Below are 23,777 nucleotides of genomic sequence, written 5' to 3'. Positions count from 1 at the left end.
GTTCTGACCTCATGTTAGTTAATCACTAACACTATCCCAAACCCTAACCTCAGTCTTAACCCGCCACGTAGGTCGCTAACCCTAACCTAAGTCTTAACCGGCCACATAGGTCGCTAACCCTAACCTCAGTCTTAACCGGCCACATAGGTCGCTAACCCTAACCTCAGTCTTAACCGGCCACAGACTACTTCAGACTACTACAGTACAGACTGGCAGTCGAATGAAGTTGGCTACTATGGTGCTAAAAATAGCGTAAGTATTTTTCAACAACAAACACATGAACACGATGCACAATCATTTGAGACATTTTAAAGATGACTACTGCACTGCAGGGCACTTAGGGCAAGGTTATCTGTATTTAGACTATTTTGGCATAGGCAATATCTTTTGTATTTAGGCTTAATGTTAATTAAAACAATAAACACTTTCTGTATACAGTGTGCACACTGCGCTGTGTTTAACGACCAAGTGAATAGATCACAGATAGAACACAAATAAAACGTATGTCACGACTCACAACATCACAGGTTAATCTCTATTCCTTGAGCTTTTTGACCTGTGGCTCCCCGGCAATATAATAATGATAAGTTATAAGATACGGTATATACGATTTGTTTTGTTTCAGGGAAATTCTGACAGCTGGCGTTTGAATGAGATGAGTCGCACACTCTTAGTGTCTGCATTTGGAGAACGCATGCAGCCGGTATCAATATTTATACCATGGATATGCACTGTATTCAGACAAAGTACATTTACCGCGAGCACTATATGCTGTATTGCATTTACCCCTCCTAGTAGCCTTTTAATAGTTGAGCCATGTGATGACATGAGGTCATGATGTATGTCTGTGTGTACATTATATCCACCAAAGCATGCTGAAAATGTCTAAACTAACTTGGTCTGAAACACAATACCAGACCCCAACAGGGAATATGAGCCATGTGATTCAACTATGTACACATCTAGGTTAATGTGGTGTTGTTGATGAAAATGAGAGTGGAAGGGCTTATGGTACGCACATGTCTTGGGCAATGGGAAACAAATGACATTCACCCCATGGGAGCGGTTCTGGCCAGTCACACTATGCCTACTGCAACAAAGGAATAGACATGTGTGTATTGCTTCAGCCTAATTAAAAACATCCCTCTCATCAATATTCATGCCCAGAACGCCACAATAATTTGTTACACATGAATATAATATTCATGATGTCTTCCTGAAGAAGTGAGGATTGATGCAACAAACACATTTTCTGGGGGCCAAACAGATCATTAGAAAGAAGAAAATAAGGGCAGGGTACAACACTTTTTTTGCTGTTTTTCTTTTTTCTAAATATTTGTTTGGTCCAACAAATTGTGTTTTGTTGTCCTGAGTTGTCACTATCCGAGTTGGCTTTGACCGAGGCTTTTACAGGTCTTTAAATAAATACTTTATGAAACTTATTTTGGAAAAAATGAATTGGAAATTGTCTTCCGGGCCGGGCGCTCTATTGAATGCCTTCCTTTTCAAATGAGCGTTATTATCACGGGGCATATTCATATCATGGCCACCGGGGGCGGCGGTGGCTCAGGGGTAGAGTGGCTGGATAGTAACCGCAAGGTTGCCAGTTCGAACCCTTTGGGCTCCCCCAGAGTTAGTGTCGAAGTGTCCTTGAGCAAGACACTGAACCCCTCATTGCTCCTGATGTGCTGGTTGGTGCCTTGCATGGTTTCCGCTGCCGTCAGTGTGAGAATGTGTGTGAATGGGTGAATGTAATGCACAATCTATGTAAAGCGCCTTGGATTTACCATTCTGTCCACATCAGTAGTATTTCGATGACGAGATCAAGCAGCAACAGAAGTTCTTCTCGTCCGTTCCTGATGTTTCCTGTTATACTGTAACCCCCCCCCCCCTGCTTGTTATGACTGCTGGTTGTTGTGATGATAGTAAAAATGCTTGTCTTAGTCTCCAGGTTTTCAAAGTGGGAGCTGTGGCCCATAGACAGTTATTGGTTTTGACAGCAAATTTTGATTTCAGTTTTAGTCATTAGTCTCTTGTCTTGAATAGTTTTCATTTAGTTTCAGTCACAATTTAGTCACCTGGAATTTTTTTAGTGTTCGTCTAGTTTTAGTCGACTAAATATCATAAGATTTTAGTCGACTACATCTATAGTTGATTTAGTCGACTAAAATGCCTTGATGCCGTCGTAACGACTGATTTTACACTCGCTGAAAATAGCCGATCTACAAGCTTTTTACGTTCAATATTTTTTAAACAACACACAGACGTGAAGGGTGTTCAATAGCACTGATTTATGCAAAAATAATAATAATCAAAAATGGAGTTAGGTGGTTTCCTCCTGACAGAAATTAAACGCTGAATAGTCGACATTCAGTATACTGTAGTTTCACCAGTAATCTGCTGACTTTTCCCCCACTAATGTCGTTCGTTATACTGATACAGACTGTCCATATTATGTGTGACGTGTATAACAGTCGTACCGGTATATGAAGTACCAGTAGAACATTATGTTGCGCCCCCCAAAAAGGGGGATAATTTCTGGTCTATTCTGTTTCTGTTAGATGAATGTTTTAAAGTCTAATAGAAAGGGTTCTCATATTATCCCCCACTCCTTTGAAAGATCAGCAGTGAAGATGTTGGCTTAAATTCTCTTTGGGTATGAATGGTGTAATTCACATGGGCTGAGGCCAGTACAGTGTGTGTCGTCGCCAGCGTGTTTCCACACATTATGCTTGTCTAGGGAGCTCGGCTTTAAGCCTCAGTGACTTATGAGAAAGATGATGAGATGTTTTCTGAGTCTCTAGTCTGCACAAACAATTTATTGGGTTTGCTGGTCAGACGCAAGAGACGTGCCACGAACAATGAGGCATAACTTTTAACACGCGGGCGGGGGGGGTATCGACTGACACGCAACGAAAGAAATGAAGGAGGACTGATGATCATTATTTGCCCTTAGAAGAACCAAAGGAAAAGCATACGCTGTCAGCTTCTCTTTTCTTTTTCCTTAAGTGCGGTTCTCAATGTGGGGTCCGCGGACCCCCAGGGGACCTTGAAAGCCAAATTAGTAATGGACATCACAATCAGTTATAGCCACTTAACCACTTTACCCTGTTTTATGTTTTAGCTATTCAAAAATAGCTGATCTACAAAGTCGCAAAGTTGCAACATGTCACAATGTGACACATTTTGCGAGCGTTGAAAAAACACCTTGAAAAAAGATGGATAGTGGACCAACATCAATACAGCATGGATAGTGGACCAAATATTATCCAACTACAACAAAAAAGTATCCCATCAGATGGTGGTCCTATGAAAAGGGTTGAAAACCACTGGTCTAACTCCTTCCTGGCCTCATGCTTTCCTCCGTCCCACATACTCCATCCCTCCTCTGTCTTGATAGTGTTGATTTTGTGGACTAAACTATGACGAAAAATGTTCGTCGACTAGATAGTCGACAAACATTTTTCATCACTGAATAAAAACGAAATAAAACAAAAAAAGACTAAATTGTTAGGGAGTAGCGGAAAACCACAAAGAGAAGTTATTTTATGTTTTGTTGTGCTCCGAAAGTAGCCGATCTTCAAGCTCGCAATGCGTCGCGCAGCCTGCGACACGTGAGCTTCTACTGTAGATCGGCTATTTTTGGAGTGCAAACAAGTGTAAAATCAGGCATTACAATGCCTTCAGGGCCTGCCAAAACGCATTTTAGTAAAAAAAAAAACTGTATATTTAGTCGACTAAAATCTTATGACACTTGTAGTCGACTAAAACGAGACTAACACTAAAGCATTTCAGATATATGAAATATATTATACAAAATATGACCAAAACCAAATGACGTTTCGGTCCAAAAGACTATGATTAAACAACAACAAAAATCCACATTTGCTGTCAAAATCAACACTCTTGTCTTAACCTCCTCCAGCCTTTCGTCATCCACGACATGAAGTCTCTGATGGAAGGAGAACAGCTCATCAACTGCAGACCCATGGCCGCCGGTCCAGAGCAACACCAGCAGGTTCACCACCACCAGCCACAGCAGTCCTGTGGCGGCCTCACCGTCGGACACCACGGGGGTCAGTCCTGTGGCGGCCTCACGGTCAGGAGCTTAACAGGAGGGGAGTCTGGCCAGGGGCCAACGGACGGACCCCAGGGGCCAACGGACGGACCCCAGGGGCCAACGGACGCCGTGGAGCTGCGTTTCTTCTATAACTGTCAGACGCGCTCGGCCGAGGCCGTGCGGGAGGTGACGGAGTTCGCAAAGAGCATCCCGGGATTCGTGGAACTGGATCTCAACGACCAGGTGGGTGTGTGGGGGCGGGGGGACGGACGGACGGACGGACTGACTGAGCGTGGCTTTTCTTTGGAGGGCTGTTGTTGTTTAACCAATTTATAGACCTGAGAACATATTATACAAATTAATGTCTTGTAAATAATGACAGTTTTCGGAAAAAACCCTATGTTTCTATGTCAGCGGTTCTCTTTTTCATGTCAAGGACCCCCAGAATTATCTGTATTTGGCCGCGGACACCCATCTGAAAATATGTAGTTCCAGTACTCAAAGGAGCACCTGTACATGTAGTTTGGTGCGCAAGATACAAAGATGCAAAGCTGCACAGTGTATAGTTTGTAGTCGTTAAGCAGCAGGTGGATCCCACTAGCAGCAGGTGTCAGTTTATCACTAGCACAGCCACAAACGTCCAACACAATGAATTACTCACCTGATTCTGCACCTAATGCAGGTTCCATGTTTAATTCCAGTATTTGTAAACTACATTGTTTAAGTGACAGATGGTTTTCATATTGTAAATTTAAGCAATAAGCCACGAGAGGTCTCAGGTTACCGGGTATTTTACACTGGCTGGGGGCGTAGGCAGAATATGGGTGAGATTTACACCGGTCACGTGACGGTAACAAGTATTGGGACTACCCGTTTTAGAAAGCCACTTTAACCCTAGCATCTCTAGTCTTCTGGCCATGTCATCATAACAACCATGGGCAACCATAACAGATTGATCTCTGCAAGCTCACACAACACATGTGCAAAACAATCTTTTTTGAGATTTGGTGAAAGGACAAAATGGAGCGGCCCAAGTATAGAGAGTATGCATGATTTTCCCATCAGGACACGCCCCCCTCATCTAGACTGAGAGGCAAAACATTGAGCAGCATGGAGTTTGGAAGTGCTCGTTGGAAATCACTCAACCGCCCTGTGTACCACCCGTTTCTAAATGTTACATAATGCAGGAGGCAGCAAAATGTTGTGTTATTGAAAACAAGCACTTCCAAACTCTGCCACTTAGAAAAAGAATCAAATGCAGGGCATTTCTTGACAGAAAGTAGCTCATAACGTTTCTATGGTGGATTTTCATGAAACAAAAACGTTGCAGATAGAAAGAGGATAATACAAACTTTTCGTACAGCTGCAATGTTGGTGAGTTTAACATTGCAGCAGTGAGCCCAGTGTCTCTGATGTCATGGACACTTGGGCTCACTCACTTTCTGGACTACATGTTGTCTCAGTAAGACAGCCCTCCCCCTATCCACAAGGAAGAACAGTGCACCAAAGCATTATGGGAATTGTAGTCCAGGAAGGAAGTGAGCCCAGTGTCGATGACATCAGAGACACTGAGCTCACTGCTAAAATGTAAAATATCTAAAACCACATGATATTACACACAGGAAAGTGTTCTGAATCCTCTAAATGTCATTAACATATATTTGTTTTGCAAAAAGGGTGAAGTGTCCCTTTAATTATTTTTGTCATTTTTATTTTATTTTTATTAAAGGTATATTCAGTGATTTCACTTCATTCAAATATCACTTATTTTTTTGTTTTGTTGTGATAATCCTCCCTACTATAGAGTATGCTGACCATATAAGGAGGAAAGGAAAGGTACTATGTTTACCCAGGGTAACTGGACTAAGCCAGGCCCTGCTCATAGAACATTTCATGGTAGGGGTTCAATGCCTTGTCCAAGGGCACTTCAGCGGTGGTAATTTTAACGTGCCGGTCCGAGGATACGAACTAGCGACCTTCCGATATCAAGACCGCTCCGCAAACCGTTCGGCCACCGCTTCCCAGGGAGTTCCTCCCTGTCCCCAGTTAACCCCTGCGGGTCAAAAAACCTTAGGTTTCATTGTTGGCTATAGGTGGCCCAGCCTTCATCCAATCAGGATAGAGAGGGGCCTTCTGCCAATCATGATCGAGCGGGGTCGGCCCTTGGTGTGTGTGCTGTCGGCCTGTCGCGTGCCCCCCCCCACTGTAGTGCGTGCATGTGCACATCTTGTTAACGGGGCGGACCGGGAGGTTTTCCAAATCACCCAAATCACTGAAAGCTCCTTTAATATGAATTATTAAAGGACATTTCCCCATCAGGTGACCCTGCTGAAGTACGGGGTGATTGAGATCCTGATCATCATGATGGCTCCGCTCATGAACAAGGACGGCACGCTCATCTCCTACGGGCAGATCTTCATGACCCGGGAGTTCCTCAAGAGCCTCCGGAAGCCCTTCTGCGAGATGCTGGAGCCCAAGTTCGAGTTCTCCGTCAAGTTCAACACCCTGGAGCTGGACGACAGCGACATGGCACTGTTCCTGGCCGTCATTATTCTCAGCGGCGGTACGTTTGGTTTTGGTTTGTTTTTTATCGCTTATCCCATTTTGGGCGGGAACCCCTTTTGGTGTTTTAAGGATTATGTTATAGTTTAGATATTGAAAAATAGCAGATCTACAAGCAGATCTACAAGCTCATCTACAAGCTCATAGCGAGCTTGTAGGTCTGCTATTTTTGAAAAATCGTGAAAATGTGACGCAAATCTTTGAATATATATTCTTTCAGAGCGAACGTTTTAAACTCAAATCTTTGCTTCTGGGGATCCCTGGAACAACATATTTTCAGATGGGGGTCGGTTATAGAATTCATTTGAACCTGTTTGGACCTGAGTGTCTGTGTCACCTCATAGCTTTTAACCACTTTTAACCATTATTTTAAACTTTAGCTGCTGAAAAATAGCACATCTACAGTACAAGCTCGTAGCGCTTGTAGAAAGAAACACATGTTTTTCACAAAAATGTCATGATTTAGAATACATTTTGTAGAATCTGGTCTCAGATCTCAATATATCGACTGCTTGGCTACCGTTATTATTATCCGAGACTGCTTCCGTGAGATGCTGCTCAGATCCACTTTGACCTCAGCATGCCAGGACAAGATGCTGCTCAGATCCACTTTGACCTCAGCATGCCAGGACAAGATGCTGCTCAGATCCACTTTGACCTCAGCATGCCAGGACAAGATGCTGCTCAGATCCACTTTGACCTCAGCATGCCAGGACAAGATGCTGCTCAGATCCACTTTGACCTCAGCATGCCAGGACAAGATGCTGCTCAGATCCACTTTGACCTCAGCATGCCAGGACAAGATGCTGCTCAGATCCACTTTGACCTCAGCATGCCAGGGCAACATGATAGTGGCATTGGCTGCCAACGAACGCAGTCGTGAATTTTGGTTGGAGAGCAACGGTATAGTCAGGCTGGGATACAAATGGGAGATTTATGCCAAGAAAGGACATTTTATGCTCTCAACCTCAGCCTTTAAAGATGGAGTGCCGTGATCTTTGTACTTTTTCTGTTTTGCATGTGTCTATAGAGTTAACATTACTCTAATAGACCCCCAGGTGTGGTGTTGGTTTCTTCCTGAAAGCTGTAAACCTTTGAGTCCAGACAGACCTATTTGACATTTTATCAAGAGACACCCAAGATAATTTTGCATTCAAGTACTACTAGGTCAAATCCTCAGTTACCACTTAAATTTACAGTACAAACAACAAGCTCTCACACACACAAAAATAATGGAAAAACTGATTTTGGCACAGTTCTAGTGTCTATATTGCTGCCAAAACTGGGGAACATCAAATTCTAGGTCACAAAGACACAAAGGTCACAATTCATCCATTTTGTGTCTGTATACATACAGTCAATATTGTTTTGGCCTTTGCGTTGTCCTGGATTGAACCAGAATTATGTTTTATTTAACCCATTCAGGGTGGGAATCCCTTTAGGTGTTTTAAGCATTATGTTATGCTTTAGCTATCTACAATAGCAGATCTACAAGCTCCTAGGTCTGCTATTTATTTTTTTTATCGTGAAAATGTGCAGGCGCAAATCCTTGAATATATATATTCTTTCAGAGCGAACATTTTTAACTCAAATCTTTGCTTCGGGGGGGGGGGGGGACCTGGAACAACATATTTTCAGATGGGGGTCGGCGGCCAAATACATATATATTTTTGGGGGTCCTTGACATGAACATGTTTGAGAACGACTGACATAGAAACATAGGGTTTTTCAGAAAACTGTCATTTTCTACAAAGATTTCTACAAAGACATTTGTAGAATCGTCGTCAGGTCTAAATGTGTTAAGTGCCACAAGTTGGTTATTTGCTCACAGATCTATAGGATTTGTTTGGTTTTGTCGCTTGCCACATGTCCACTTGATGATACTGTAGTCCGACCTTGAACCCGCTGTCACTCGAAATCAGATCATTAGGTCAAACATTAACTTAAATGGCCGAGGTTATAGCTGCAAAATCAAGATACAGGCAGACATGAAAGCTTTTGTAAAGAGGCAGCTAAAATGGTCTTTTTAACAATCGGTCCCATTTTCCTGCTACTTCAAATTATTTTCACTACCTTCTTACAGCTTCTAACGCTCAGCTTTTTAATTGTTCAGCTATATCTGCACTTCAACGTGAGTCAAAACACTGAACACATGTAACCACCATTTTTCTCTTCTCGCCTCCCTCCATACACTCATTCTTGTGTTATCCAACAAATCTGCCTCTAATTTCATATTTACTGGCTGATTATAGAGATTGAACTGCATTTCTTTTGATGTGCGACTACTACTGTGTTTTTATATATACAGCACAATTAAGTCCCAGGAAGAACTGCTGTCGCAGTTCTGATTCAACAAATAATGATCCTAGTAAATGTTATAAACGACCCTATACACTTCCCTGTCCGGGATCCCCCAGGGTTCTACTTGGAAAACCTATTTTTCTCCCCATCTAGACAAAGTGCTCCATATTGCGCCACCCTTATCCCTTATCACTAAACTAATTTGCCATTTTTTACAATAAAGAAAAACCTTGTAAAATATTTCAACTAGCCGAACTACATTGAGACATTGTGAGCTTGTAGATCGGCTATTTGAACTATTTTAAAAGGTTTTTTAAAATAGTAAAAAATGGCAAATTTGTTTAAGGATAAGGCGCGAGATATAAGCCCAAGGGCTATATCTTCCCCTTACCCCTTATCCCTAAACTTATTTGCCTTTTTTATTTTTTTACTATTTTGAAAAATTTGAAATACATGATCTACAAGCTCACAATGTGTTAATACAGATCGGCTAGTAAAAACAATGGCAAATCCGTTTGGGGATAAGGGATCTATTTTAACCCCTGCTGTTACCCACAACTCAGTCAGCAAAGGAGCTTGCATGGTATTTTGGTCCAGCGGTCCAGCGGTATTTGCAGTGAGACTTCAAGGCAGCAACACATCACTCTTCCATGGGCTATAGACCGTAAGGCTATGAAACAATATAGAACTGTGCATAACGAATAAGGGATCTCTTAAAGGCAATGGCATGTGGCACGGTGATTGGTTTCATTATTGTAACGCCCAAACCACACCTATGCATAAAGTAACGGGCAACGGATAAGGGTCGATTCATACTCCTATTTTAGAGCCGAATAAAAGTCGGTTCAGCGCTGTAGAGCCTACAATTTGACGTCATTTGAGGTTCGGGGGGGCGGGTACCGTCCTAAAGTCGGCTCTTTGGTGCTACTGAAATTTTCTGACGAGCCGAAATCATTTCGGCACTACAGCGCCGAAACAGGAGTATGAATCGGCCCTTAGGGATCTCTTAAAGGCAATGGCATGTGGCACGGTGATTGGTTTCATTATTTTAACCACACCTATGCATAATGTAACGGGTAGCGGAGGTGTTTTAGGGATTTAGACAGGTAACCAAAATACCAGCTTTAGTGGGGGAACACCCCTTCCCCACTGCTAAATCGCCAAATAGTGTATTTAGAATGCTCGGATGAAAATGAGCCCCACATCTACAATGGAGATGTCCGCGTAGTCAGGCTCCTTCGTCTCCTTATTCTCCTACACTCTGTGATTGTCTAGTCAAAGAAGTTATTTGACTTGTGACTCACTTGTGGATCGGCTATTTTCAGCAAGTTTAGGCCCACCAAAATACATTTTAGTCGACTAAATCAACTGCAGAATTAGTTAGACTAAGATCTTATGATATTCAGTCGACTAAAACTAGACTAACACTAAAACATTCCAGGTGACTAAAATGTGACTGAAACTAAATGAAAACTATTGAAGAGATTATAATGACTAAAACAAAAAAACAACACTGATGACGCCCCATCCATTCCATTCCATTCCTGGAACGGCGGTGGCTCAGGGGTAGGGTGGCTGGATGGTAACCGCAAGGTTGCCAGTTCGAACCCTGTGGGCTCCCCCAGAGTTAGTGTCGAAGTGTCCTTGAGCAAGACGCTGAACCCCTAGTTGCTCCTGGTGTGCTGGTTGGTGCCTTGCATGGTTTCTCCTGCCATCGGTGTATGAATGTGTGTGTGAATGTAATGCACAATCTATGTAAAGCGCCTTGGATAAAGGCGCTATATAAATGCACCATTTACCGTTCCATTCCAGACCGTCCGGGCTTGCTGAACGTGAAGCCCATTGAGCACCTCCAGGAGACCGTGCTGCACTCCCTGGAGCTCCAGCTGAAGCTCAACCACCCCGACTCCCTGCAGCTGTTCGCCAAGCTGCTCCAGAAGATGACCGACCTGCGGCAGATCGTCACCGACCACGTGCACCTCATCCAGCTGTACAAGAAGACGGAGGTGGACATGTGCCTGCACCCGCTGCTGCAGGAGATCATGAAGGACTTGTATTGATTCAAAAATGGAGGGGAAAAGAACGGTTGGTTGGTTGGGACTGGAGGCATGGGAGAGAAGTGTAGGGACGAGTGTTTAGGCCTCACTCACACGCAAGACACACTTGTGTCCTGTGTGTTGTGTGTGTCATGGCCGCCTCAATGCATTTCCTATAGCTAAATTCCAATACCGCAACTTTCACACTCGCTCACTCTCCTCGCGTCCTCCACTCGCTCGATGCTCGCTCGATTCGATGCGAGGACAGAGTTGTGGTCGAATTCCTCTAGAATCAGAATGTACTAAGCTGTCATTTCAAAGCGACGGCACATTCCGCGATCACTAATGACGTGTATCAATTCAATTCAAAGGGCTTTATTGGCATGGGAAAACATACGTTTACATTGCCAAAGCAAAAGTGGTGGAACAATACAGTGTCACACAGCTGGATCACTGGAACTCCGAACAGAGCCGTACAGTCTACAGAATAGACAATTCATAATTTTGTGCATGTAACCGAGGCCAATGTGTATGTATTGGTAACATGTGCAAGGCAAGGCTATTTATTCCTGAAATAGTGAATAAGCGCCAGGATGCGCACAGGTATAAATCCCCCCACCCCCCCCTCCTGACAGTCAGTCCTCCTCCGACGGTCTTTGCAAATAACGGACACTATAACAGGAATTAGGTATAGTCTCTCTGACTTACATATTCAGTTCAGTCCACATATAAATAAATACATTTTTGTCACCGTCATTCATAGCAGTCTGTGCATTCAGGCATGCACAGAGATAAATTAACTATAGCTTTTGAGGTGCGCACAATATAGCCGGCCTAATTTATCCTACTTTTATTATGCTTATATCACACAACGCAATAAAGCCAGTGGCTTGTTGTGGTCCTTTCACTTTCACATATGTAGGCACAGTGCGTGCATGTGTGTGTTGGGTCAGCGACTCAGCCGGCCGGTGGATGGGGGGGAGGGGGGGTGCATGTATCTGGTTTCAAGCAGTGTTTTCTGTGCCACACGTGGAGGAGGCGGACTTATGTCACTGGATAAGGAAAAAAAACATGTACACGTGATGCGGAAATCCGCTGCGAGGAGACAAAATACCCCACCGAGCCTGCACCTGATGTACACTCGCTCTATGCGGTCTCGGAGAGCCCACTCGGCTCCTCCACTCGACTCTCCTCTCCTCCTCGATGGAGCATTTTAACAATCGGAACGTTAACCATTTCCGGGTCACGCTGGAATGACCCCGAGTGACCGAGTGGGAGTGAGCGAGTGCCCGAGATTTTTGGTATTGGAATTTAGCTAATGGGAGTCACATGGTTTGAAGACACAACCTTGTTGCATGGGGGGGAGGGCAGAAGACAGCCATGCAACAAGGTTGTGTCATGAAACCATGTGACTCCCATTGGAAATGCATTGAGGCGGCCATGACACACAGAAGAGAGAAAACACAGCACACAAGTGTGTCTTACGTGTGAGTGAGGCCTTAATGTGCGTGCCGCGTGCGTGTGTGTGTGTGTGTGTGTGTGTGTGTGTGTGTGTGTGTGTGTGTGTGTGTGTGTACATTACACCTCAAATAACTACATTTCCCAGAGTTCAGCAGCAAAATGGCTGCTGCTCGTTAGGAGCACCTGAAAAGGTTTAAATTGAGCCTTCAGTCAAATAAACACCAGAAGACAACTTGCAGCCGGTTCAATCCAAACTAAAGACCAATGGTCGGTGAAATAGTTTTTTGTCATTTACATGCTTGTTTGAATCGCTGCTGAATGTGTTTTAACTGCTACCGTTTAAAATTGGTTAAGGGACACATTGCAGTACTGCTTTTATTGTGTGTGTGTGTGTGTGTGTGTGTGTGTGTGTGTGTGTGTGTGTGTGTGTGTGTGTGTGTGTGTGTGTGTGTGTGTGTGTGTGTGTGTGTGTGTGTGTGTGTGTGTGTGTGTGTGTGTGTGTGTGTGTGTGTGTGTGTGTGTGTGTGTGTGTGTGTGTGCGTGTGTGTGTGCGTGCGTGCGTGCGTGCGTGCGTGCGCTGGCGTGGTTGAAAGGAAGAGAGTATGACGTAGCCAGACATAATGACTGACTGAAAGTAAGGTGTGAAATAGGGAAGTTGGGGGGGGGGGGGGGGGGGGGGGGGGGTTGGATGTGACTGACGGAGTCATTTCTCGTTTAAGCTGCAACCATGTGAGCAACGTGTGGTGTGTGTATGTGTAGTCATCACTGCTGAGCACGGACATTTCCTTCTGAGAGGACAGATCCATCCATCGACCACAACAACCGCCACAAATGCACTATCGCTATATCCGTCAGTGAGAAGAAAGCCAGCGAGAACTTCCTGAATCTCTTAAGATGTTTTTCTGTACTCAGTCCGGGGGAACATGTCTCTTTATAAAGAGAACTGTGATATCACTGTGAATATAAAAATATATATTTGTTTCGTCACATGTCATAAATAGGGTTAGGGGTCTTTTTTTTCACAACCCATTTAGAGCTGAGGACGTGTCTGTGTCACCTCATAGCTCTTAACCACTTTAACCATCATTTTAAACTTTGGCTGTTGAAAAATAGCAGATCTACAAGCTCTGCCGCGCTACGAGCGTGTAGATCAGCTAAAAAAATATATTGTTAAAACGTGTGCAAATCTATTCTTTCCCAGCGAACGTTTTTAACTTAAATCTTGGATCCCTGGAACAACATATTTTCAGATTGGGGGTCGGCAGCCAAATACGTATAATTTTTGGGGTCCTGGAAATTAAATTGTTTGAGCACCAACAATGTTTGTATGATGACATTTTGTAGAATCTGGCCTCAGGTCTTAAAACTCGTTTTTTGAATATCTATAAGACATTGGTTTGCAAGCTGTGCATTTTATACTGTACAAAGGACCTGTGGAATGAATGTCACATGCTGTGCCTAATCTTTTTTATCATTCTTTTTATTCTATACATATACATTATCGTTGTACAGATTAAATTGTCCTTTAAATACAAGAGTATAGTGACCTAATTGGTCTCACTTATTTCAAATTTACACAAATGTTTGGATGATAATGTTCACTGTTTGAAATTTACTTAAAACAATATGTTTAAAGCTACATGTCTGTAAAGTCTGCTTTATCAGATGTTTTTGTTTATTTTGCCTATCTGGGATAGAATTGTATCTGTGGGGACAGTAGAAATTGTATAAATAAAATATTTTCTCAATAGTTTGTCCATTGGATGCACCTTTTTGTTGTTGGTTGAAATATAACTAGTTTATTTGGTGTGAAACTCATGCTGTATTCTAAACTATCATAGGCTTTTTTCCACCACAATTTTATCCACTTAAACCGCCCAGAATCAGTACTAGGGTTCCAATTGTTCAAGGACCACTTCACCACTTTTCAACCTATCTTCATTATAATTGGTCCTCACTAATGTTCGTGATACATTTTCTACTCAGTCTGTCTGATTGGAGGGCTGTGAGCAGTTCAGAAACCTTTCCACCATTGTTATAGGCAGATTTGTTTTAAACGAGATAAAAATAAAATAAATAGGATATATATATATATATATTTGTATTATCGTGGGAACGATGATTTCCATTATCACATTGCAACTTTTCAGGAATAGAAAGCCTGCAGTTTCTATTCTCCATTATGCAGACCGCGGCCATCTTCCATATTATGATATAAGTTAATGGCAACTTATATCGTATAGTTAAATGCAACTTCCATTGGCAGCCCATTCATCCAAACAGAAAAGTCTGATTGAAATCTGATTGTATTAAACGACGTCAAACTCACCAACATTGCAGCTGTACGGAAAGCTTGAATTATTCTCTTTCTCTTAAGTGTTTGTTTCATAAGAATCCACTGTAGACATGTTATGAGCTACTTTGTGTCCTTGCAGGTGATTATTTTTCTAAGTGCTGGAGTTTGGAAGGGCTCGTTAGATATCACTCAACTGCCCTGTGTACCACCTGTTTTGAATTAGCATATAATGCAAGATGCAGCAGGACATTGTTTTACTGAAAACGAGTGCTTCCAAACTCTGATGGAAACATGGCTGCGGTCTAATTAGCTTGGATTCCCCATCAATGAGGTCACATGTGGACGGGTTCAGAAACTACCCACAGTCAGTCCTCCCATGAGACACAGACTGAGTTGAAAACAGAAATGTGGCATTTTATCATGAACATTTGTGAGGACCAATTATATGAAGATGGGTTTAAAAGTGGTGAAGTACGTCGTCCTTTTACAGTTACATTGTTGGCTGTCATCACCACCAGTTTGTAAATACATCACAGATGCGATTAATCCATTTCTAATGGATTAACATTCTTGGCCTGGAAGTGAATGAGGTCATCTTTATCAGGTGGTCCCCAACCTTCTTAGATTGTTTCAACCCTTAACCACTACACTCTCCAGTTGACGTGCCAGCACAGCAGTGATTGGTAAGTCACTGCTATGGTCCTTTCTCTTATGCCAGAGCCAACAGGAGGCTCTCCCTGCCTTGTGTGTTCTTGGGGGGGATTGCAGGCACTGAGAGGTCTCTAGAGCCAAATTACAATACCCAAAATCTCGGCCACTCGCTCACTGTCACTCGCTCACTCCAGCATGGTGGTGTTACAGTGAAATTGGTGACCTGCTGACACAAAATGTCAGTGTCTGAATGTAAATCATTGCAGTTGTATGAAGTCCACAAGATGGTAACATATTTCGGCAGGTCACCAATTGCACCATAATTTGCCATGCTACTGGAGTGTGAGTGAGCGAGTGGCCTTGATTTTGGGTATTGGAATTTGGCTTTCACTACTAGGGTACTCCTACGTCTCACCAGACTGCGGTGTGCATGCATCCGTCCTCGTCCACACTTGTCCCTACGCTGGGGGCATTGAGTCAAACATGCGATCTGTTATCTAGGCCTATTAGGGCCTACAATAGATTGCGTGCGTGTTTGGGTGGATAGATTCTAGTCATTACATCATCCATTCAGAGCATATCTTACCAAACACACACTCGCACACCCTTTTGAAACCGCAACTTCTGAACCCATGCCGACACAGACAGGAAGTGAAAAAATTCACGTAGCTTATAAGTGAAGTAACACATGGATTTAGGAGTGTATCTGTAAATACATATTTTTGTGTGTGTGTGTGTGTGTGTGTGTGTGTGTGTGTGTGTGTGTGTGTGTGTGTGTGTGTGTGTGTGTGTGTGTGTGTGTGTGTGTGTGTGTGTGTGTGTGTGTGTGTGTGTGTGTGTGTGTGTGTGTGTGTGTGTGTGTGTGTGTGTGTGTGTGTGTGTGTGCATGCACATATTTATTTGTGTCATATTTTGCTATATGCTATATTTTAAACTTTCTTGAATTTAGACTTTGAGTTGAGCAATCTGGATGAATAGGATTTGTATCACAAAACTGTTGTCTCCACCAGGCCGACGGCATGATGGGGAGAGAGTATGTTTTGTCTCCACCAGGCCGAAGGCATGATGGGGAGAGAGTATGTTTTGTCTCCACCAGGCCGAAGGCATGATGGGGGGAGAGAGTATGTTTTGTCTCCACCAGGCCGAAGGCATGATGGGGAGAGAGTATGTTTTGCCCTCCGTCCGTGTGTCCATCTTCAGATTTTTATGGGGGCCAGTTTTGAATTGCAGCCGTCCATAGGTGCCCTTTGAGAGCGGTTTTGAAGGAGTGAAAGGATTTGCATATCTTAATGATTGTTGGTAGGGCGTTCCACATTTTGGTGGCATAGGAGCGAAAAGAATGTAGTTCCTTGTTTGTGCCGAATCTGGGTAGCACATGGTTTGTTGAACTCTGGTGTTCACTGTGTTGTGGGTGTGGACTTCATTGACATTAAGGACGTAGGTATTTAGACGGGTACATGGGTATATCTTGGTGGTGTATCGAATATTGTGGACCAGACCCATTGCAAGATGTTGGTGTACTCTGTCGTCAACCCTAAGCCATTCTAGTCTGTCAAAGTGGGCAGGGGTGAGGTGGGTTCGGGGGGTGAGGGCCAGTAGTAGCCTGACCAGATTGTTTTGGGAAGTCTGGAGCCTTAATTGTTTAAGGGCCTTTGAGGTGCATGTGGTACCGGTGCATGCATAGTCGAAGAAACCTTGTACGAGGGCTCCTGTTAGGGTCTTCAATGTGTTTTTGTTGACCAGTGAAGAGATCCTCTGCAGGAATCTTGTTCTTTGGTTGACTTTTTTTATTATGTTGGTGGCCATTTTATCCCTGCAAAATTTGCCTCCAGGATGTAACCTAGCTGGTAGGTCACTTTTCATGTGATAATATTGTCGCCCACTCTAACCAAAAAGCCATCTATCTGCCTTGCTGAGATTACTATTTGATCCAAAGGGAATGGATTCAGTTTTTCCAGGTGTAAAGTTTGTTATCAGCGAGCCTAGGTGCAGATTCTACCGAGTTCAGAGCTGAGGGCCTTTTCAACCTGCAGTTTGTTCCTGTCCGAGACCGAGACCAGCAGTTCTGAGTCATCTGCTCCTCTCAAACGGGAGGTCTGACTTAAGGACAGTCCCCCGGTATTCGAATGGTACGTAAGTGGAAATGTAGAGTTTGACGAGGGGAAAAGCAGGAAGGTCATCAGTGCCCATACCGAGGCGGGGTTGGCGAAAGGGCCTTTCTGTGTGGAGTTTGCATGTTCTCCCCGTGTCCCCTAGGGTAGGTACCCTCACAAAAACATGCAGTAATCCTGGTCTCTAAACAACCCCCCCCCCCTGGCCAGCCGAGGCGCCTGATGGAGGGGAAAGGAACTGGTTGGAATAACGTGTTCCTTCCACACGTTACGTCCAACCAGGGAAACTCCCCCCTGGCAGGTGGAAAGGAACAACTTGGACACTCATGCATGAAGGAAGCATGAGTTCAAGTCCGCCGCTCTCCCCAGGTTGGTGGAGGGTGTGTAGAACCCAGGATCACATTAGATAATTGACACAGGGGTGAAAAATGGGTTACAAAATCGTGGGATAAAAAATAATTAACAGAAAAGCAGGAAGGAACGGGAGATGAGTGGGAGGAATAAAGGAAGTGAGTGGAAGGTAAACACGAGCGAAAAGCAAGAGTGAGAGAAGAGAGGAAAGGGAGAGGGGTGGTGGGGGGGGGGGGGGCTGATGAAGGAGAAGTATGTCCTCTGAAAAATACGCACGTGTCTTGGCAGGTGGAATGTTTTGGCTGGGGTCCCGAGGGTCCGACTCCTCTTGGATGGTTGATGATTATGAAGATGGAAGCTGTTTTGTTTTTTAATGTTGTGTCAGCATATCCTTACTTTGTTAGGGGCTGGTCTCTGTAGACCAAAACCCTGCCAAACATTCCTAAACTAATCTGCCAAGTAATTTTCATAAGAATAGTTATTTTTCTGTTATCCACAGAAGGATCTTGTAGGAAGGAGTCCAAGTTGTTGTCCAACCGTAGCACTTCACTTGGTGATTTGTGTGAGGAAGTTGTATTTTTTTGTGTTCCGGCAGCTTCATTTTGTCCGCTCTTCTATTTAGATGCCAAAATGTTCTACTCCCAGCATTGTGTGGGGGATTCCTGTCTTTTTCTGTCTTCTCCTCTCTCCCCCGCTCTGTTTCTCTCACACACACTGTGTGTGTGTGTGTGTGTGTGTGTGTGTGTGTGTGTGTGTGTGTGTTCAATTTTATTGAACATTACGTTCCAGTGACTTTCCCCTCAGAATTTCCTTGCTGAATGTTTTCAGCTACAGTACATCAGAGATTCATATAATGAATCAACAGTTAAACCAATGGAAAGGAAGCTTATTTTTTACATTTTCTTATATAATATGAGCTCAACAATGTAGGCCTACAATAGATATAAATAACTATGTATACCCAATAAGTGGGTCCATGATTATTTGAGCCTATAGACTTTCATAATTATAACAGAATATCATATCGTCAAAACTACTTTCAAAGCATAACTTTTGACACAGCTTTGACTTTACTTGACTTACTTTTCTGTACAGTGACAGACAGACAGCTGTGCTGCTCCTACTGTCCAGCATATGTCACTGTATGATCCCCCCCCCCCCCCCCCCCCCGTTTGACGACAGAGTACAGCATCTTGCAATGGGTCTGGTCCACAAGACCAAGATACCCATGTACCTGTCTAAATACTTCCTTGATGTAAAACAAACCAACTGCAACCCAGATTCGGCACAAACAAGGGACTAAATTATTTTCGTTCCTATGCCACCAACATGTGGAACACCCTACCAACAGTCATTAAGACATGCAAATCCCTTGATTCCTTCTAAACCGCTCTCAAAGGGCACCTACGGACGGCTGCAATTCCCTGTGGCCCCCGTAAAATCAGAATCCCCCACCCACCCCTTTTTCCCCACACTGAAGTGTATATTTGTACGACTCTAAATGTTTTGATTAATTGAACAAGGTGGACCCTCTTGTAAACAAGTGTAATGCTTTCTCTCTTTTTATCTCTCTTTTTATCATATACTGTAAGTGTAAATTAATGCTTTATTCACTCACAGTTAACAGTTTTTGTATTGAGTTGTGCTTGAAATGTACTGAAGTTCTGCAAACTGTTAATACATACTTCAATCAATCAATCAACCCCCCCCCGTCTATAATAATAATAGATAATATATAATAGATAATAAAAAGATTGTGTTTTTTCTAATAAAGTTGTCCTTTTTCTTGTTCCCCCCCCTGGCCCCAACACATGTAAAGCGTCTTTGAGTGTCATGAAAAGTGCTATATTATCCATGATAAGCCTAGCCCTCTAGTGGTGTGTGTGTGTGTGTGTGTGTGTGTGTGTGTGTGTGTGTGTGTGTGTGTGTGTGTGTGTGTGTGTGTGTGTGTGTGTGTGTGTGTGTGTGTGTGTGTGTGTGTGTGTGTGTGTGTGTGTGTGTGTGTGTGTGTGTGTGTGTGTGTGTGTGTGTGTGTGTGTGTGTGTGTGTGTGTGTGTGTGTGTGTGTGTGTGTGTGTGTGTGTGTGTGTGTGTGTCCTATCCTGCCTGCAGGCCTACCAGTGTCTGTGTCCTTATCCTGTTCCTGTATTCAGCGTGTTGTGGAGATAAACTTTTTACCTAGTTTTTCTTAAAGTAAAAAATAAATAAAACATTATCCTGAAATAGTCTGCAAGCTTGTGAGCTTGTATGTGTCTACAAGGCACAGCTACATGTCAAACTATTATGTGCAATAATAATAATAGGCTCAGAAAATGGAGCACGCACGAGGCCGAGGTAAACAATGGAAAAGAAAATAAGGTCCGTACACTCTCTGGAATAAGCTGCAAAGCTGAACATTTATTGAGGTTCCTTATAGTCCTTACACCATAGTGGACGTTTTCATCAGACTGAATGAAGAGCCGTGAGGCTCGAAATTGGAAACGCCATGTCCACTATGGTGTAAGGAACCTCAATAATGTTTAAGCTTTGGAGCTTATTGTCTCCACCAGGCCGAAGGCATGGGGAGAGACGAGAGAGTATGCTTTGCACTCCACACTCCTATCCTCCTGGTGGAGCCCAGAAGGGCACTTTTTCTAGTTCCAGTCTGCAGACCTTATTTCCTATTTTCTTTAATAGGCTGCAATGAAATATAATCTATGAACGCTGAGATATAAATCCAATCCAGTTGCATCAAGGCTGGAAAGCTGAGCTTTTCAAGTATACGGATATGTTTCATGATGTGATTCATCCAAACACGCTATATTACCACTGCCATCAGCCTATAGGCTCCCCCTGGGAGCCCAGGGGTTCCCAGGGGCCCTTGAGGGGGTTCCACTGGGTCCCCAGGAAAATTATACATTTAAATAGCCCATCTAGGGGCAGCAAGCACACAACGTGCTGCATCACGCCACGTTGTGAGCAAAGGCTCTGCGCGAGATATATCGCAAAGGCGACGTGCTGTGAGCTTGTAGATCAGTTATTTTTTGGCACAGATATTTGGTCAGAGCCGGTATAGGGCCTTATAGGGTTTGGGGTGTGATTGTGTGCTCGACCGTCCTTGACCCATTGGCCCGGTTCTGCCCAGGGAGTATACACACTACATCCAGTGGGAGGGTGGTTTCCATACCAGTGACGAAGCTAAAACACCAGGCTCTCCCTCCCACTGTGGAGCTTCTGATGGTGACTCACATGGATGGTATTTTAGGGAGATGCAGCACCAAGGTCATGCCTGCATGGAGCCTAGCTGGTTCACGTTTTTATCTTTACACGAACGCTTCTGATTCTGAACACCGATGATGCCCTGCAGTTAAACTGCTGTTGCGGATTCGATTGTGTTTTAAGGTGTCGCGCGGATAACAAGTATAGCTAATTGTGGTGAACAAAGATGGGGCATATACAACACAGATATTATTTACTGACAGCTCTGATGCGCAGGAAATGCAGCAAGATTCCACCCCCACCCCCCGAGAATCAGGATGTGATGGTTCCAAGCGTGGTTATGGTTTCAATCACCATCCACAGTTAGGGATGATTGCAGATTTGTGCTCATGCATACATTAATGTTGGGGAGTGAGTGAGGGCATCTCTGAGTAGCTATATTGTATTGTTTCAGCTGGTTATAGGCTGTAGACGGGGAGGAACAATAGAGGCCAATGAAAATAACGAAAGGATTGTGAGGGAGGCCCTGCAGGCCAGTGAGTTTAGTCAAACGGACCAGCCCTGTCCCTCCCCACCATGGCCTTGTCCTCTCCTGTCCCTCCCATGGCCTCCCGTCCGCTTTTCTCCTCCTCTCCTGTCCTCTCCTGTCCTCTCCTGTCCTCTTCTGTCCTCTTCTATGCTCCTGTCCTGAGACCCTTACTATACAGCTGAAGACCAGGTCAAGTTTTAAACCGCACACTCACTCATTTGTGAAATCTCTGAACCCCTTTGAAGCATATAGGCTATTGGTCGAATTAAGAGCCATATTTGTATTGTTTTTTTTCTTCGTATTATTGATTTATTTACTTTATTGTTGTTATACTGATTATCTGACTGATGTGACAAAAATGCAAATGAAGTGTGTGATTCACTGCTATATATCAACGTTGACCGGGTTGTATGCCTGGGTTGTACTGATGCCAATCAGTATCCACAAGAATGGTTCCGGCAGATTCACACTATGGTCCCGGGTGCGCACTCGAGTCGGGACCACTTGGCACTCGTTGTAGTGTGAATGTTGCGTACCGTTCCATGGGAGCGCGGATCCCAAACGTTCCCGGGACCACATGGAGAAAGTCTCGGGACCGATTGAAGTGTACTCGGATAAGGATCAATGCAATGTGAAAGCATTGAATATACACAGTTGAATGAAGTGTACTCGGGTGCGGAAGAATCATGGCCAATGTGAATCATGGCCATGCAGCGGGGACCAGGCAATCTTATTTGGGAACTGTTTGAATCAAACAGACTCAGTGTGAAACTGCCCTGGTGGATGTAGTGTAGGCTACTCCCTGGGTAGAACTGCATGTATCATGGCATAATTGCTTGGTAGCCTAAGCGGCCCCTCCCCACGAACCCAATTGACTGACTTCTATGTAAACCAAAATGCATTAATCCCCACTCTAAATAGCCAGCCCCCCATAGTGCCACCCTGCATTCACAAATGTCTGGAGCCGTCGCTGGATAAGTTGGACCATAACAAAAATTAGGCCTATTTCAAAATAACGGTTCAAGATATTTTAAAGTAGAGAACATTGAGATTTTCATTCATTCGGGGAAATAAGGGGTAAAAATAATGTGGAAATTGAAGTCTTATGACTAACTTTATGGGAACATTAAGGGAGTAAGGGCGTAGAGCGGTTTAAAATGATCAAATACAGCATGTGGATATGGAACAGTTACCACCTAAATGTACCGGTAGTTGATGTACAAAAGGTCTTAGAAATGGGCTTACTGTACCCTGTCGCCATCTATTGGATGAATAGAAGTAATACACAAACGACAGCGAGGTAAAACAACAGCAGGTGGCGCTAATGTGACAGCACTGAGCAGTAATGCCATGTTGCCATGTCCTCTTATTATAAGTGACTTTGTTTTTTTCTGTAAAGTTACTTTTTTGTAAATATTATGTAGTTTATTTGGACTTTGTTTCCTAATGTTGTTTAACCAGTGTTTCATTTTCAAGTCAAGGACCCGGACCCTCAACTTAATATATAATTTGTCTGCTGATCTGAAAATATATTATGCCAGGAACCCCACATACAAGATTTGTGTTCTTAAAAATGTTTAAATATTCCAAATTCCAAATCTAAATTCCTTCAAGATTTATTTGAAAATAGATGTGACGCGTTGTGAGCTTGTACTTGTAGATCTACTATTTTGCAAAGTGCTTGCTGCTTTTGTAGCATCTCAGTGGCCAGTGGCAGCCAGTGGCTATCCCTTTTGGACTGAGTGTTTGACTGTATGCTGTATATTAGGGATGCACCGAAAGGGAAATTCTTTGCCGAAAACCAAATACTTAATATTCCGAATATGATTCATATTATATATATATTTTTCCTACCATTGCTGTCATGGCTGTACCTTAAAGCTACCTGATTTATGACAAAATAAATGGTTATGGCAAACTTAACTTAAATAATAATCACTATTATGGGTCCATAAAACATTTAATCAGCTCTTTTGAATGCATTAATTGCATACTCTATTCGGTGATATATTTTCTGCCTATTCGGGCCGAAACCGAATAGGCCGAAAATGCATTTTTTAGCCATTTTCTGCCGAATAATTTCTGCGGCCGAATATTCGGTGCATCACCACTGTATATAGAGGGTATGCACATGCATAAAGTGAATGGCAGATCAAGTGGCAAAGTGAGTGGTAAAGTGAGTTTAACATCGTTTAATGCAATCAGATAGGACGTTTCTGTTT

The 23,777-nt window shown here is 43.5% G+C and overlaps 1 protein-coding gene across 3 annotated transcripts in view; it reads left to right on the top strand.

Moving 5' to 3' along the window:
- The window catches only part of pparg (peroxisome proliferator-activated receptor gamma), a 51,789-nt gene extending 39,976 nt beyond the window's left edge, over positions 1-11,813 (top strand). For all 3 annotated transcript variants that reach the window (XM_080788363.1, XM_080788361.1, XM_080788362.1), the window contains exons 6-8: positions 3,926-4,303; positions 6,380-6,623; positions 10,736-11,813. In XM_080788363.1, the coding sequence (XP_080644489.1) occupies positions 3,926-4,303; positions 6,380-6,623; positions 10,736-10,983 (870 nt within the window). In that variant the 3' untranslated portion in view covers positions 10,984-11,813. The remainder of the gene's footprint in view (positions 1-3,925; positions 4,304-6,379; positions 6,624-10,735) is intronic.
- Positions 11,814-23,777: the final 11,964 nt, after the last annotated feature.

Source organism: Protomyctophum bolini, assembly GCF_963924005.1.
Source record: "Protomyctophum bolini genome assembly, chromosome: 2".
NCBI lineage: Eukaryota > Metazoa > Chordata > Actinopteri > Myctophiformes > Myctophidae > Protomyctophum > Protomyctophum bolini.
This window is presented reverse-complemented; position numbering and strand designations above follow the sequence as displayed.